This window comes from Pristis pectinata, chromosome 21 (genome assembly GCF_009764475.1).
Source record: "Pristis pectinata isolate sPriPec2 chromosome 21, sPriPec2.1.pri, whole genome shotgun sequence".
Classification (NCBI taxonomy): domain Eukaryota; kingdom Metazoa; phylum Chordata; class Chondrichthyes; order Rhinopristiformes; family Pristidae; genus Pristis; species Pristis pectinata.
In genome coordinates this window covers 30,722,317-30,736,961 of record NC_067425.1, presented here as the reverse complement: position 1 = coordinate 30,736,961, position 14,645 = coordinate 30,722,317, and the positions used below count along the sequence as shown (strand labels likewise).

The 14,645-nt window shown below is 43.0% G+C and overlaps 1 protein-coding gene across 1 annotated transcript in view; it reads left to right on the top strand.

The window, feature by feature from the left end:
- The window catches only part of rasa4 (RAS p21 protein activator 4), a 183,011-nt gene that overhangs the window by 127,709 nt on the left and 40,657 nt on the right, over positions 1-14,645 (top strand). The window contains exon 8 of the mRNA XM_052035750.1: positions 3,105-3,196. Coding sequence (XP_051891710.1) covers positions 3,105-3,196 — 92 coding nt within the window. The remainder of the gene's footprint in view (positions 1-3,104; positions 3,197-14,645) is intronic.

Sequence of the window (14,645 nt, the reverse complement as noted above, 5' to 3'; positions counted from 1 at the left end):
AGAAAGTAAAAGTGCTTCCACTGAGCCACATTTGACAGTAATTCATTGTGAGGTTTAAAGATTTGGTTCAACCTGGGTAAAGACACAATGCATCATTAAATGCTTTTAATTTTCTGGTTTTGAATCAGTTCCCAGTTGTAGGGAGAACTATTTCCATATGCATCAGGACGGTCCACTCTCACCATCCCAGGTTCTGCTGTGGAGTACAGCGACAGAGTCCAGACAGGGAGACTGTCTCTCCAATTTGTCCACCAACACCCAATGACACAATCCTCTAGGTTAGTGTTGGCTTCCCAGACCATAATTCATTTACAGCTTGGAAGGTCAACGATGGAATAGCTGTTTTTCCATGTCTGTCTGAAGTCCATTTGTGAAAAAATGCAACAACGTAGTGTGGACAGCAAAAGACCAGTAGCCTCACCAAGGATGCCCTATCGCTGGTCTTCATCTCCTGAGGATAAAGCACACAAAATTCAAGGATATTCAGTCATTCTCATATCAAGTTCCAAATCAATATTATTGCCTCCACAGAACTTCTCTCAGTCCATTGACTTGTAGTAACAGTCAAAAAAATAAAACTATAAAAAAAAAGAGGGGTCAGAGGAGGAGCACGAGGAGTCAGTAAAGGTGAAAGGAATGCCAACGTATGGTTAGGGCTCTCCTGGTTTAAGTGAGGATCAATGCCATGAGGATTTCAGGTCAGAAAATCAGGAGCACAGTCTGACTCTGAACCTTCACTTGACATTTGAATTGTGAACAATCCTGAAGCTAGTTACTGCAAGGAAAGGAAAAAGACCCAGATAGAATGAAGCAAAAAAAAACGGGCAGGTGGGATTAATAGTCAAAGGAGAATTTGAACAATATTTTTTGTTCTTTAAGGCAGTTGCTAAGGGTAAGTAGTTTAATGCTGTTGAACTCCTCCTGTGGAGCCTTGTAAGGTGGGAATTTCATGCTGAAGAATTGGTCATGCAATTGTATCCTACTGTCTGCCTCTCGAGACTGTGTGCCAGCATAAATCTTTTAGTTTGTGAACAAATTCCCTAAAATTCATGAGCTTATACAGGAATATTTCATTCATACAACACATTATTGATTCAGAGTACCCCAAAGTGCTCCATGTCCAGAGAAGTACTTTTGAAGTGCATCCAATATTGCAATTATCTAAATAGCATCTAAATTGGGATTTAAAACAATAGTTACATATTACAAACATTGTGCAATGATCAGCATGGAAATCAGAAACAAATGACAGATGCACTAAGGGACTCATTTGTATGTAAAGGAGATAAATAGATTAATGGAGTCCTTCCTTAGCATTTATCTGGTACAGAAATTAAATATTATCAAACACTCATAAAAATAGTGTGGGTAATTCCTAATGCAGCAATTTGCAGAACTTATAACAGCTGATGCTGAGTCAAGAACTCAGTCACCCTATGTGTGACTACAGACTGAAGTATAATCAAAAGGGACAGACCAAGTTCAGAAACGTAATGATAACTCAATCCAGTGATTAGATTTCTGGAAATACTGTATGTGCTGCTACTCTTGGTAATTACTTTTTAATCTGTTTCACATTAAAAACTCATTTCCAATTGGTTCTGATTTACACTGGCTGAAAATTGGTCTTTCTTTGGAACTTGTTCTTTGGAACAAGGATGATCCCAGGAACGAAAGGTTTGACGTATGAAGAGCATTTGATGCCTCTAGGCCTGTACTCAATGGATGAGGGGGGATCTCAGTGAAACCTACTGGATACTGAGTGGACGTAGAGAGGATACTTCCGTTAGTAGGAGAGTCTAGGATCTGCGGCCAAAGCCTCAGAGTAAAGGGACATCCCTTTAAAACTGAGGTGAGGAGGAATTTCTTCAGCCAGAGGGTGGTGAATCTGTGGAATTCGTTGCCACAGAGAGCTGTGGAGGCCAAGTCATTGTGTGTATTTAAGGCAGAGAATGATAGGTTCTTGATTGGTAAGGGGTTAAGAGTTACAAGGAGAAGGTGGAAGAATAGGGTTGAAAATAGAATCAGGCATGATCGAATGGTGGAGCAGACTCGATGGGTTGAATGGCCTAATTCTGCTCCTATATCTTATGGTCTTATGGACCCCATCTGAATCTGCATTGAAATTAGTGAGGAGAATGGACATGTTTGTATTTAATGTGTCCTTAAAGTGACAGGGAGAAGTAAAAGTCTCAACTTCACAATGACGTCCCTGCAAAGAACATGTATCATTAATTTTTGATGTATTGCCAGGATGTAGGCATTGTTGGCAAGGCCAGCATTTATTGCCCTTCTTTAACTGGCCTTGGGAAAGTGGTGATGAGCAAAAGTTTTGAAAAGTGATCTGCTTAACCATTGAAGAGGGCAGTTCAGAGTCAACCTTGAGTTACATATTGACCTGACCAGGCAGATCTCCTTTACTGAAAGACATGGGGCCGTATTGTGCTGGCATCAGCCCACCACGTGGCTCTCCCCACAAATGTACAAGCTGAGTACAGATCCTGGGTTCAATTGGGCTGGCCTCCCATCTGGCAAGGGGTAGAAAGGACATCATCTTCATTCATGTCTCACAGTAGCACCAGAGTGTGTGCAGTGACCTCAAACACCATTCAATGCTCAAACCACCACCACATCCCAAGACCCAACAGAACACTGCATCATCTTAGCTGGAGGATTGAGTTCTTCTTCAGAGCTAGTTACAGAGCCTGACCCCACCTGAGTCATTGCCAAAGTGACTTTTGAGAAATCCATTTGCCTCCAGATGGTGCCTTTAACTTTCCATTGTTACTGAGCAACCCCAGCCCCTGACCCGACCACCTCTCAGATCATCCCATCCCTGCTGGTTCTCTCACCCTCCGATGTGACCTCGCCCCAGCTCAGTTTCTTTTCAACCTTCACCATGGCAAGGGGTCAGAGAAGGTGGGCCGATTCTACCACATACTACACTGTGGGCCTTGGTAGAACACAGGAGACCCTTCAGGAGGCTGGCCTGTGAATGGCTGTCCCACTTAGTCTCGGTATCCCGGACCTAAATGACCAGGATGCTGGTTAGTGGACTGTGGGTGTGACTGGGTACTCATGGCCTTGTTTTGTCTTCTCTCCAGGTGGCGTTCAACATTAACAAGCTCCAGATGATCCAGCAGAAGGAAGGCTGGTTCCTGCTGCTTCCTGATAAGGCACGAAGGAGTGAGACTGAGTGAGTCTTCTCTTCTGGTTCCTTTATTTCAAAATAAAAGAAAGGATGAGCTTATTTCCACACCTAACTTTGTGCCCTCTTGACATCCTACCACATCTCACAATCCATGACGTGCATTAAGTATAGTCATTGAAATCTAGGAAAGGTAGTAAACGATACACAGCATGATCCCATAAAGAGCAATGTCGCAGTGAGCAAATGATCAGCCTTAGTGATGTGGATTGGGATGTCAATATCTGCCAGGGCTTCTGGAAGAACACTGTTTTTATTCAAGTCCCTTCTGGTCATGTTAGCACCTCATCTAAAAGGTGGCACTTCTCAGAGTGCAGTGCTCACTCAGTACGCACTAGAGTGTGAGCCAACGTTTTGTGCTGAAGACTCTGGAGTGGAAATTGAACCCACAACCATCTGGCTGATGCAGGAGATATGACCGTTCTTTGTAAAACACTGATTATAATATGAGAAATCATGTAGATCCGGGGAATACACAAATTCACATGGATCACCTGCAGTCAGCCTCATTGTAGAGGCACATTCATGCACAACGGGTTGATAAGCTGATGCTTTCAGTGTAGGCTTAGACCAAAACCCAAGATATCCCCAACAGACCATGGGCCAGCAGGATTGGTGTTGGAATCTTGCCATTGTGGTACAGGAGACTGAGGTAGGACAGAAGTGATCCGATCAAGTCAAGTCAAGTTTATTGTCATATGCACAAGTACATGTATGCACAGGTGCGTTGAAAAACTTATTTGAAGCAGCATCACAGGCACATAACATCGTCAGTAGCGTTCACAAGAAAAACAGAAATTAAACATAAACTACACAATTTTTACATGAAAGAACACAATTAGAACAAAAAAACAAAGTCCAAAAAAAAGCAGAAGCCCCAGTGACCTAGATTCTCCCAACCTTCACTCAATGGAAAATGTTGATTTTTTTTTACCCAAAGCGTTGAAATGCAGCCAAGGATTTTAACTGCCACACTTCCCTTCTTTCTGAGTTAGCTGTCCACTGTGGCAAGCAAGAGGCTGCCTTCATGCCCAATACTGAGCCTTGTTAGCATGAATGCAATTTGACTAGATTGCTGGACTGAGCTTTTGTCAAAGAAGTCCACCCAGGGCAAAATAGGTCAGGATATTTAGCGCAGGCAACAACCCTTGATCCTTCACGTGGGGTCTGGAGGAACATTCCTACGTGTCCTGATCCCACACAAGTAATTTCAGTGCCTTCCTTTTACTCTCTCCCAAGGTTCTACAGGCATTACTGAGGCTCCCTCCCCAGATTCAGGCAGACACCTGGGCTACATCACTGGAGGCCCTGGGACAATGGTGGTGGTAGCAGAACTGGGACTGTACAGTCAACACCTCCATTTTAATTCTGCTACAGCTCAGTTCACATCAGGAAGAAGAGATTAAAAATTCCCTCTGAATTCCCACACTCACAGGGACAGGGCAAAAGAGGTTACAAGAGTGAGGAAGCTCGTGTGGAGGATAAACACTGGCAAAAATCAGTGGTTTGATTCTGCAGTAGAGAATCAAACCATTCTTGGGTAGAAAGGTTTGATTCTCTGCTATAGGTTCTATGTAAAGTGCTGTAGGAAGGTTTGGGTTGAGAGAGTTGCATTTGTCTAGAACAGGTCATATGCTTTGGATCTTGCTTGATCACCTGAAGCTGGGAAATTTGTCAAATGGATCATCTTTCAGTGGGCCCACTTGCATGAATTACTGTCAATGTTATAAGGCTACTGTAAAACTCAGTAGGAGGCTATTGTTACACAAATCCGTCAGCAAAGGACTTTTGTAGTGGTTCCAATACCAGAATTGGTTATAAGGGACATTCTCAATATAAAGGAACAGTAGGCCATTCTGCCTGTTCTGTCAGTCATAGAGTCATACAGCACAGAAACAGGCCTTTCAGACCTACTCGTCTATACCGACCAAGATGCCCACGTAAGCTCATCCCATTTGCTCACGTCTGACCCATATCCCCTTTTGCTATCCATGTACCTGTCAAACAGATCAAGGCTGATCTGTAACTGAAATCTATTTACCCCTACTGATCCCTTAGCAAAAATCTATTAAATCTTTTAATCGCCTAAAAACACCTCAGTTGATCCATCCCTTAACCTTCTGTGATGCATTGGTGAATTTGCACTCCATTCTGAGGTGCTGTTCCCAGAACTGACCTGTTTCCTCCTCGGACCATCTCCCCAGAGCTCCATAAAGCTGTAGGTTTGTGGGAGTTGATCAGATGGGTGACTTGTACTAATAGATTCTAACAGAACATGTTTAAATGTAGTTAGGGAGTATAAAATCTCAGTGCCTGCTGGTTAATTTCTAAATGTGTGTGTTTTTCACAGCTCCACTGTTACGTTCCCACTTGGCTGCAGACATGCTGTGCATTTTAATTTAGTGAAGTGATAACAGTTAAACGGAAGGTTGTAGAAAACAGTGAGAGAAAGAAGTAGAATTTCAGGATGTAATGATGCAATTACGCCCGCTGAATGACTGCTTCACAATGAACTAACTATTTTATTTTTGCTCTGACCAAATCAAACCCAGCCTTCGCACAGCACTGACGTGTTCAATACTTTGAGTATTAACCATTGCCTCACATTATCGCGTGGGTCATAGATGATGCATACTTCGGTAACAGTCATCACTGATGAGTCATCTCACTTCAGCTCCCAGATAACACCAAAAAAAACTTGAAAGTGTAGCTCTGATGGACCATCCATGGTATTTTCCCACAAGTCATAAACGAATATATTTAATCTCTTACTCATTCCTGCATGCTGGATGGATTTTTATGTTTAGATGTACTTATCATTTTTTTCTTTAATTCTGGTTTCAGTCAATTCAGGTTCAGTTCTGTTTTTAGCTCAATACCCATGCCTGCCTTCCCAAATCCCCTGCCCACCCCTCCTATTTGCCCTGAGCCATATGCCAGTCAGCCAACAGCAAGCCAAGCAGGCTCTGTAACTCTGTATGAAGAAGGCTGCAAGAGAGCTGACTGGCAATCTCTCCCTATAGGAATGGAAGTATCGTGAACCTTCTGCTCAAATTTGTAGGCATCAGGATGGATGACAGACTGGAAATAGAACAATTAAACCATTTAATCTCTGTGTTAAGGTTAGATATAGGTGGTTACATTGAGTAAAATTTCTCTTGCAGTCCTAATTTGAAAAGAAGTGGACCGAATTGAATTCTAAAAGTAATTTGGGAGAGAGATCATGATAACATTTGATAAACTGTGGCAAAGGTGTCCTGGCAAAACCGGAGTCAGTGGGGGTCAGTGGTAAGATACCTCCATTGGCTGAAGACATACCTCGCACAATGTGTGTGGAGGTTCGAAGACCGCTCAGCCGAAGTCCCAAGACAGTGCTGCAGTGGTTCCTTTGGAGAGCATCTTGGGGCCAACCGATCAAAGACAGTTGATGATTAATTGCCACAGTACATAGCTCCTTTTACAAAGTCTCAGAGCGAAGCAGTCAGTGCCTGAATGCAATAGGCCTAAGGCAACATTCAGGGTTGGACTGTATGGGCCAAGTTGCATGAGTATCACACATATACCAAAGGAAGGAAAGGGAATAAAAGATAAATGGACGGAATTGCATCTTTATTGCAATGTTCAGGATCTCTGGACATCACAATGATGCACCCTTCCTGTATTGCGGGACGCACACCAGTAACATTGTGCTCAGCAAGATCCCATAAAACGCACACTGCTGGTTAATCTCTTTTTAGGTGTTGATTGAGAGGTAATATTAACCAGGTCACTGGAGACAAATCCCCTCCTCTCCTTTAGAATAATGCCTTGGAATTTCTACTTCACTACTCATCTGAGAACCAGCTCCTCTAACAATGCAGCACTCCCTCTATCCAGCCATGGAGTGTCAATGTGGAGCTCTAACTGGGGCTTGAACCCACAAGCTTCTGATTCAACTGGACAGCTGATATGATTCCCATCTCCAACAAATGAAAGCCCAAGTTCTGCCCTTCTGTTCAATTAACCTGCACCACCCATTCTTGTGCAGTAAGCTTGTTCTAAAATTAAGGGTAGTAGTGGGAGTGAGCACCACAGGACACTGACTTGATACTGTTCTCAACTCAGTCATATAAAACCTTCACATAGTCAATTTTCAGGAGAATTCTGTACTTTCATTCTGCTCTTAATTCGAACCATGAAATCAGCAGTAATTCAGCTTCTCACACCAGCTGCAGCAAGTTCCCAAAAGCCTACAGCATCAGTACTCCATGCATCTACTCAAACCCCTATTAGCTCATCTCCCTTGGGAGGCTGATTGTGAGGCCAGGAATATTGCTGGGACCTTGAAATACTTCCCAGAACAACGATTATCCAGTATCACATTGCACCTCATCAATAAATCCAAAGTGAATGGTAGGAACCTGAAGATATTTTCATTGTATGGACTGGTTAGTGGCAGCACTCTCTCAGTAGGCCATGTCTTCCAATTCCACTCCAGAGAAAGGGCACATAATCTAGGCTGGCACTCAGTGTAGCACTGAGGGGTGGGGGGGGGGGGGTGGAGGTTGACTCTTGGAGGTGCTGCCCCTTGGATAAGACATTAAATCAAGGCCCCTCTGGTCTCTAAAACATAAAAGATCACTTCACACAGGAAAAGCAGAGATGTTCTCCCAGGTATTCTGGGCAACATTTATCCAAGAACCGAAATCATTTAAATGGATCATCTGGTTATTACCATATTGTTGTGTCTAGGACCATGGATGGGGATCTAGGACAGGGTTCGATGTTTTAGACGTGATAGAGAGGGAAGTATTAAAGGGGGAGGGGTGGCATTACTGATCAGGGAAAATGTCACGGCAGTGCTCAGAGAGGACATACTGGAGGGCTTGTCTACTGAGGCAATATGGGTGGAATTGAGGAACAAGAAAGGGACGACCATGTTAATGGGACTATATTATAGACGTCCCATAGTCAGTGGGATTTAGAGGAACAAATTTGTATAGCGATAGCAGACAGTTGCAGGAAAAATAAGGTTGTTATAGTAGGTGATTTTAACTTTCCACATATTGACTAGGACTCCCATATGGATGGGATAGAGTTTGTCAAATGTGTTCAGGAAAGTTTCCTCAATCAATATGTAGAGGTCCCAACTAGAGAGAGCGCGATACTGGATCTCCTCTAGGGAATGAGACAGGGCAGGTGACAGAAGTGTGTGTAGGGAACACTTTCGATCTAGTGATCATAATTCCATCTGTGTAGGGAACACTTTCGATCTAGTGATCATAATTCCATCAGCTTCAAGATAACTATGGAGAATGATAGGACTGGTCCTCAGGTTGAGATTCTACATTGGAGTAAGGCCAATTTTGGTGGCATCAGAAGGGATGTGACAGGCATGGATTGGGATAGACTGTTTTCCGGCAAAGAGATGCTTGGTAAGTGGGAGGCTTTCAGACGTGAAATACAGAACTGAGTACAGAATCTGTTTGTTCCAGTTAGAATAAAAGGCAAGGCTAACAGGTTTAGGGAACCTTGGTTATTGAGGGATATTGAGGCCCCACAAGGGTGGTGCGAGTGTGGAACGAGCTGCTGGCGGAAGTGGTAGATGTGGGTTCAGTTGTAACATCTAAGAGAAGTTTGGATAGGTACACGGATGGGAGGGGTTTGGAGGGATATGGTCCGGGTGCAGGTAGATGGGACTAAGCAAAAGATCTGGTCAGCATGGACTAGGTGAGCCAAAGGGCCTGTTTTTGTGCTGTGGTCCTCTATGACTCTACTGTGCACAAGTTGGCTGCTGCACTTCCTACATTACAACAGTGACTGCAACTTGAGCATACTTCACTAGATGTAAAGCACTTCGACAGTTCTTCAAATCATAAAGGAGCTATATAAATGCAGGTCTTCCTTATATTTAAAATGAAATTTCTTCTGATAACTGGATGACTGGCTTTGTGTGTTAGCTGAGAACTGATGGCCAATTCCATGACCCCACCAATTGTTACTGTTGCCTAGACTGAAGTATCTAGTTCACGTCTATCTGGTGCTTTGATCGGGTATTGTTTTGACATAGTTGTCTCATTGTGCATTTCCTATTTCAATGTTCTAAATCATCAGTGCAATTTCCAGGGATCCAAGTTCTAAAGCTGAGGATATTTACTTCAATAACCAGATTCATTTACCTGCAGCATCTAGAGAGTAAATGGTTGAACATCTCACCCCATCTAGTCCACAACCCATCCAGTTTTCCTTCCAGTGATTTCACCAGGATGAGATTCAAGTAGGATCTGTAATAGTGTCTAACGTGTTCCAGATAACCAAGGAGGTGGTACAGGTAAAATCAGTGCCAATATTTTTAGGACTGTTTGATTGGAATTAACTGATTGCAATTAACAACTCAATTACTTTGGTCCTAGCATTATCATATCTCGAAAGACTGAAATCAAATAGTTTTATTTTTAAGTTTGTATGAAATTTTGTTTTCAACATTCTTCTGGGGAAAGAACAAGCCTTGTTGGCTTCATCTATCCAGAGGTATCACAGGGGACAATCTGATCTTGGACCTCAAGTCTAATTGTAAACACCAGCTGTGCCTGCAGATAACACATAAGATGGTTTTAGAAATAGATTGAAATGAACTGTGCCACCTCCTAAATCTCTAAACATAGCTATTTGCTGCTGCATTAGATTCTGGGGATCCCCCAAACAACCCAACTCTTTCCTATCTTTGTATGAAAACACCCAGCAGCTGTCAGGATGATTTTCTAGAGCAGAATGTTTTGGGTCCAATGAGTTAAAGGGCACTGCTGGATCTAGTTCTGGGTATTGAGGTGGGGCAAGCGTGCCAAGTTCCAATAGGGGAGAATTTAGGAGACAACAAGATTTGGGTTAACTGTAGAGAAGGAGAAGGAGTAATCCAAAGTAAAAGTAATTAATTGGATGAAGACCTATTTCAATGGGATAAGAGTAGATGTGGCCCAAAGGTTGACAGACAAAAACATTGCAGAACAATGGGCTGCCTTTAAAGAAGGGATTGTTGGGGCACTTTTACAAGAGGTGCAGAGGGAGAACAAACAAATCTAGGGCTCCCTGGCTGGTGAAGGAAATACAGAGAAAGATAAAGCAAAAAAAAAGCTGTGCATGGCAAGCATTGGATTGTAAATAGCTGCAAGAATCAGGCTAATTACAAAAGAATCAGACAGGAAGTAATAATTAAAATGGAAGAGAAAAACTGCCAACATGAATGGGAATCCAAAAATGTTCCATCATAGTTAGAAGGTCGTACGTAAGAGAGTGGGGCCCATTAAGGACAAACCTGAGTAACTTACATTTGGATGCTGAGGGCAATGTTAAGGTACTAAGTGAGTACTCTGCCTTCACTAGGAAATAGGGTGCTTCTAAATAAATAGGGAAGATGGATATGGTAGTGACACTGGACACATTAAAAATTGATAGTGTGAAGGTATTAGAAAATTAACAATGAATTTAAAATAGGTAAGTCATCAGGACTGGATGGGATGCATCCCAGGATTTTAAAGGGAAGTACAGGAGGAAATCTCAGCGAGATTGACAGTGATCTTCCAATGCTCTTTGGATACAAGGATGGTGTCAGAGGAGTGGAGAGTAACAAATGATACTCAGTAGATCAGGAAAGGGAATAAAGATGAGCCCTACTACTGCAGGCCAGTCAGGTTAACCTTGGTTGTGGGAAAGTTCTTTGAAACATTGATCTGGCAAAAGATTATCAAAATCCACCAGCAGGGAAATGAATTAATTCAGGCAAGCCCACACAGATATACAAGGGAAAATTGAGTTTAACTGATTTGATAAGAGTTTTTGATGGGTAGAGTTAATGAGCAGTTATGTGGTGTACATAGACTTCCAGAAGACCTTGACAAGGTGCTACATGGCAAGCTTTATCACTAAAGTTGAAGCATTTGATATAAGTGGGACATTGACAGCATGGATATGAAGTTGGCTAAGGAACAGATAACAGAGGGTTATGGTGAATGGTTTCTCAGACTGCAGGAAGGTGAATAGTGGAATTTCCCAAGGATCAAGGTTAGGACCTTTGCATTTTTTGATATGTATTCATGGTCAAGATTTGGGGTTACAAGCCATAATTTCTAAATTTGCAGATGACACAAAACTTGGCAAGAGTGTGAACTGTGAAGAGGATAGCCATAGATTGCAGCAGGATATAAACTGGCCGGTGGAATGGGAGGCTCATGGCAGATGAAGATTAATGTGGGGAAATGTTAGGTGATGCATTTTGGTGTTAAGAATAAGGAGAGCCAGTATCAAACAAAGGATACTGTTCTGAAAGTGGTACAGGAGCATGGAAACCTGGGGGGTAGGTATGCACAAATCATTGAAAGTAGCAGGGCAGCTGAGGAGTGGTCAATAAAGCACACATAATTCTGGGCTTTTTCAACAGAGGCGAAGAGGACAAAGGCAGGGAAATAATGCAGAACCTTTATAAACGCTGGAGTACTGTGTTCAGCTCTGGTTGCCATATTAGAGCATAGATGTGAAGGCATTAGGAAGCGCCCAGAAAAGATTTACAAGAATGGTTCCTGGCATATGAGACTACTGTTAGAAGGCTAGATTAGAAGGGCTGGGACTATTTATTTTGGCAAAGAGAAGGCTGAGCAGAGATTTGATAAAAGTACATAAAATGATGAAGGGTCGGGACAGAGTGACGAGCAAGACACTGTTCCCTTTATTGGAGGGGTCGAGAGCCAAACGTCACAGGTATAAAACAAAGTGGAAGGGAATTAACAGTGGTGAGAGAGGAAACTTTTTTTTAATGGAGCATGTGGTTGGAATTGGAATGCACAGCCTGCAGATTTAATGTGTCTTTTGAGAAGGAACTGGATAAATACATAGTGGAGAAAAATTTGCAAGGCTACCGAGAAAGAGCTAGTGAGTGGAACTAATGGGTTGCTGCGGTGCAGAGCCAGCATAGATGTGGTGGGCCAAATGGCCTCCTCCTGTGCTGTAACCATGCTATGATTTTATAATTTCCTGGGAGAAAGCAGGAGAAGCAGAAACCTGCGTTCTGCACACTGGAGTTGATGGCATTTTTCAGTTGGCATTTGCATGATTCCGTTATCCTGAGACTCAGGTATGTGTGCCAAGCTCTTGGCATTTACACTGCTGCATCTGGGCCAATGATGCAGTTTTAATAGGAACAGGTGTAGGCCATTGAGTCCCTCGAGCTTGCTCTGACATTCAAATATATCATAACATTGCCTAATAAAACTCCATCCATCTCACTTGTCAAGGTTTCAATCGGACCAGTTTATTTTGTGGGAGTCTGCTATATTCCATTTCTTTATGGTTTTGGCTGCAATTCAAAAATACTTAATTGGCTGTGGATTGATTTGGGGCATTCTGAAGGTGTGAATGATCTGATATAAATTCAACTTATTTCCTGTTGTTATTTCCACTGGCAGACTAGAAATAAATTGAATTTCTATCAGTTTATTCACTCCTTAAAACAAGGCAGATTGAATTGGAATTACTGCTCCAATTATTGTTGACTTGTGGTTGCCATTGAAAAGTCAATAAGGATGGTTATCCCTGGATACAATAGGCACCCCAAATAGAGGCAGGAAGAGAGATAAGGTCCTACATAGACAATTTAGGGAGTTAGGTAGAAAATTAAAAAGCAGGGCTTCTAGGATTATAATCTCAAGATTACTCCCTGTGCCACATACTAGTGAGGCATGAAATAGGAAGGTAGTACAATTGCTAAAGGGCTTGTGTAGGAGGGAGGGCTTCAGATACCAGGAACAGTAGGTTCCCTTCCAGGGTAGGTGGGACCTGTACAAGAAGGACGGGTTGCACCTGAAATGGAGGGGCACCAATATCCTTGCAGGAAGATTTGCTAGTGCTACTTAGGAGGGTTTAAACTAATGCAGCGGGGGGTTGGAACTGGAGCCATAGGTCAGCCGGTGGAGAGAGTAGAGGTTAAGTCATAAGTCTAATAGCAAAAACAGGCAGGGGTAGGATAATGAATACAGCAGAATGATGGACTGAAGTGTATTTATTTTAATGCAAGAAGTATAAAGGGTAAGGCAGATGACCTTAGAGCCTGGATTAGTATTGTAGCCGTTACAGAAACTTGGTGCAGGGTAGGGCACCACTGGCAGCTCAGCGTCAGGGTACAAATGATGTAGACATGATGTAAAAGAAGCAGGGGCAATGTCACAGCTGTACTAAGAGAGGACATCTAGGAGGGCTCATCCAACGAGGCCATATGGGCAGAGCTCAGGAATAAGAAAGGTGCAATCAATATGATGGGGTAAAACTATAGGTCTCCCGATAGCCAATGGGAGCTAGAGGAACAGGTATGCAGGCAGATCATGGAAAGATGTAAATACAACAGGGTTATTATAGTGGGTGACTTCCCCAGTATTGACCAGGACACCCTTAGTGCCAGGGGCTTAGGTGGGGCGGAATTTGTTAGGTGCATCCAGGAGGGTTTCTTGAAACAATGTATAGATAGTCCAACTTGGGATAGAGCCGTACGAGACCTTATAATGGGGAATGAGTCTGGCCAGGTAATTGAAGTTTCAGTGGGGGAGCATTTTGGGAACAGTGACATAATTCTGTAACTTTGAATATAGTTATCGATAAGGAAGAGACTGGTCCTTGGGTGAAAGTGATCATTTGGGGGAAGGCTAATTACAACTGAGAACTGGAGAAAATAGTAGGGGGCAGCTGTTTGAGGGTAAATCCACATCTGATGTGGGAGTCATTTAAAGGCCAGCTGGTTAGAGTACAGGGCCAGCATGTTCCTGTGAAGATGAAAGATAAGGCTGGCAAGACTCAGGGAGCTTGGATGACAAGGTATATTGTAAGTTTGGTCAAAAAGAAAAGGGAACCATATGTGAGGTTTAGGAAGCTGAAATCAGACAAGGACCTTGAGGAATTTAAAGGAAACAGGAAAGAACTTAAACAAGAAATTAGGTGGGCTAAAAGGAGCCATGAAATGTCCTTGGCAAGTAGGATTGAGGGGAATCCCAAGGCTTATTAGGAGCAAGAGGGTAGCTAGGGAAAGGGTAGGTCCACTCATGGACAATGGAGGGAATTTACATAGAGATTGAGAGGACGTGTGGGTGTGTACTTCATGAGTACTTTGCATCGGTAGTCACTAAAGAGAAGGACATGGATGATGGTGGGACCAGGGAGGGGTTTATTGATATTCTAGAGCATGTTGATATTAAGTAGGAGGAGGTGTTGGCTGTCTTGCAAGATGGATAAGTCCCCAGGACCTGATGGGATCTGCCCCAGGATACTGAAGGAAGCAAGGAAGGATATTGTTGGGGCCTAGACAGGGATCTTTGTGTCCTCTTTAGCCATGGGCAAGGTGACAGAGGACTGGAGAATAGCCAAGGTTGTTCCTTTGTTTAAGAAGGGCAACAGGGACAAACCAGGAAATTTTCAGCCGGTG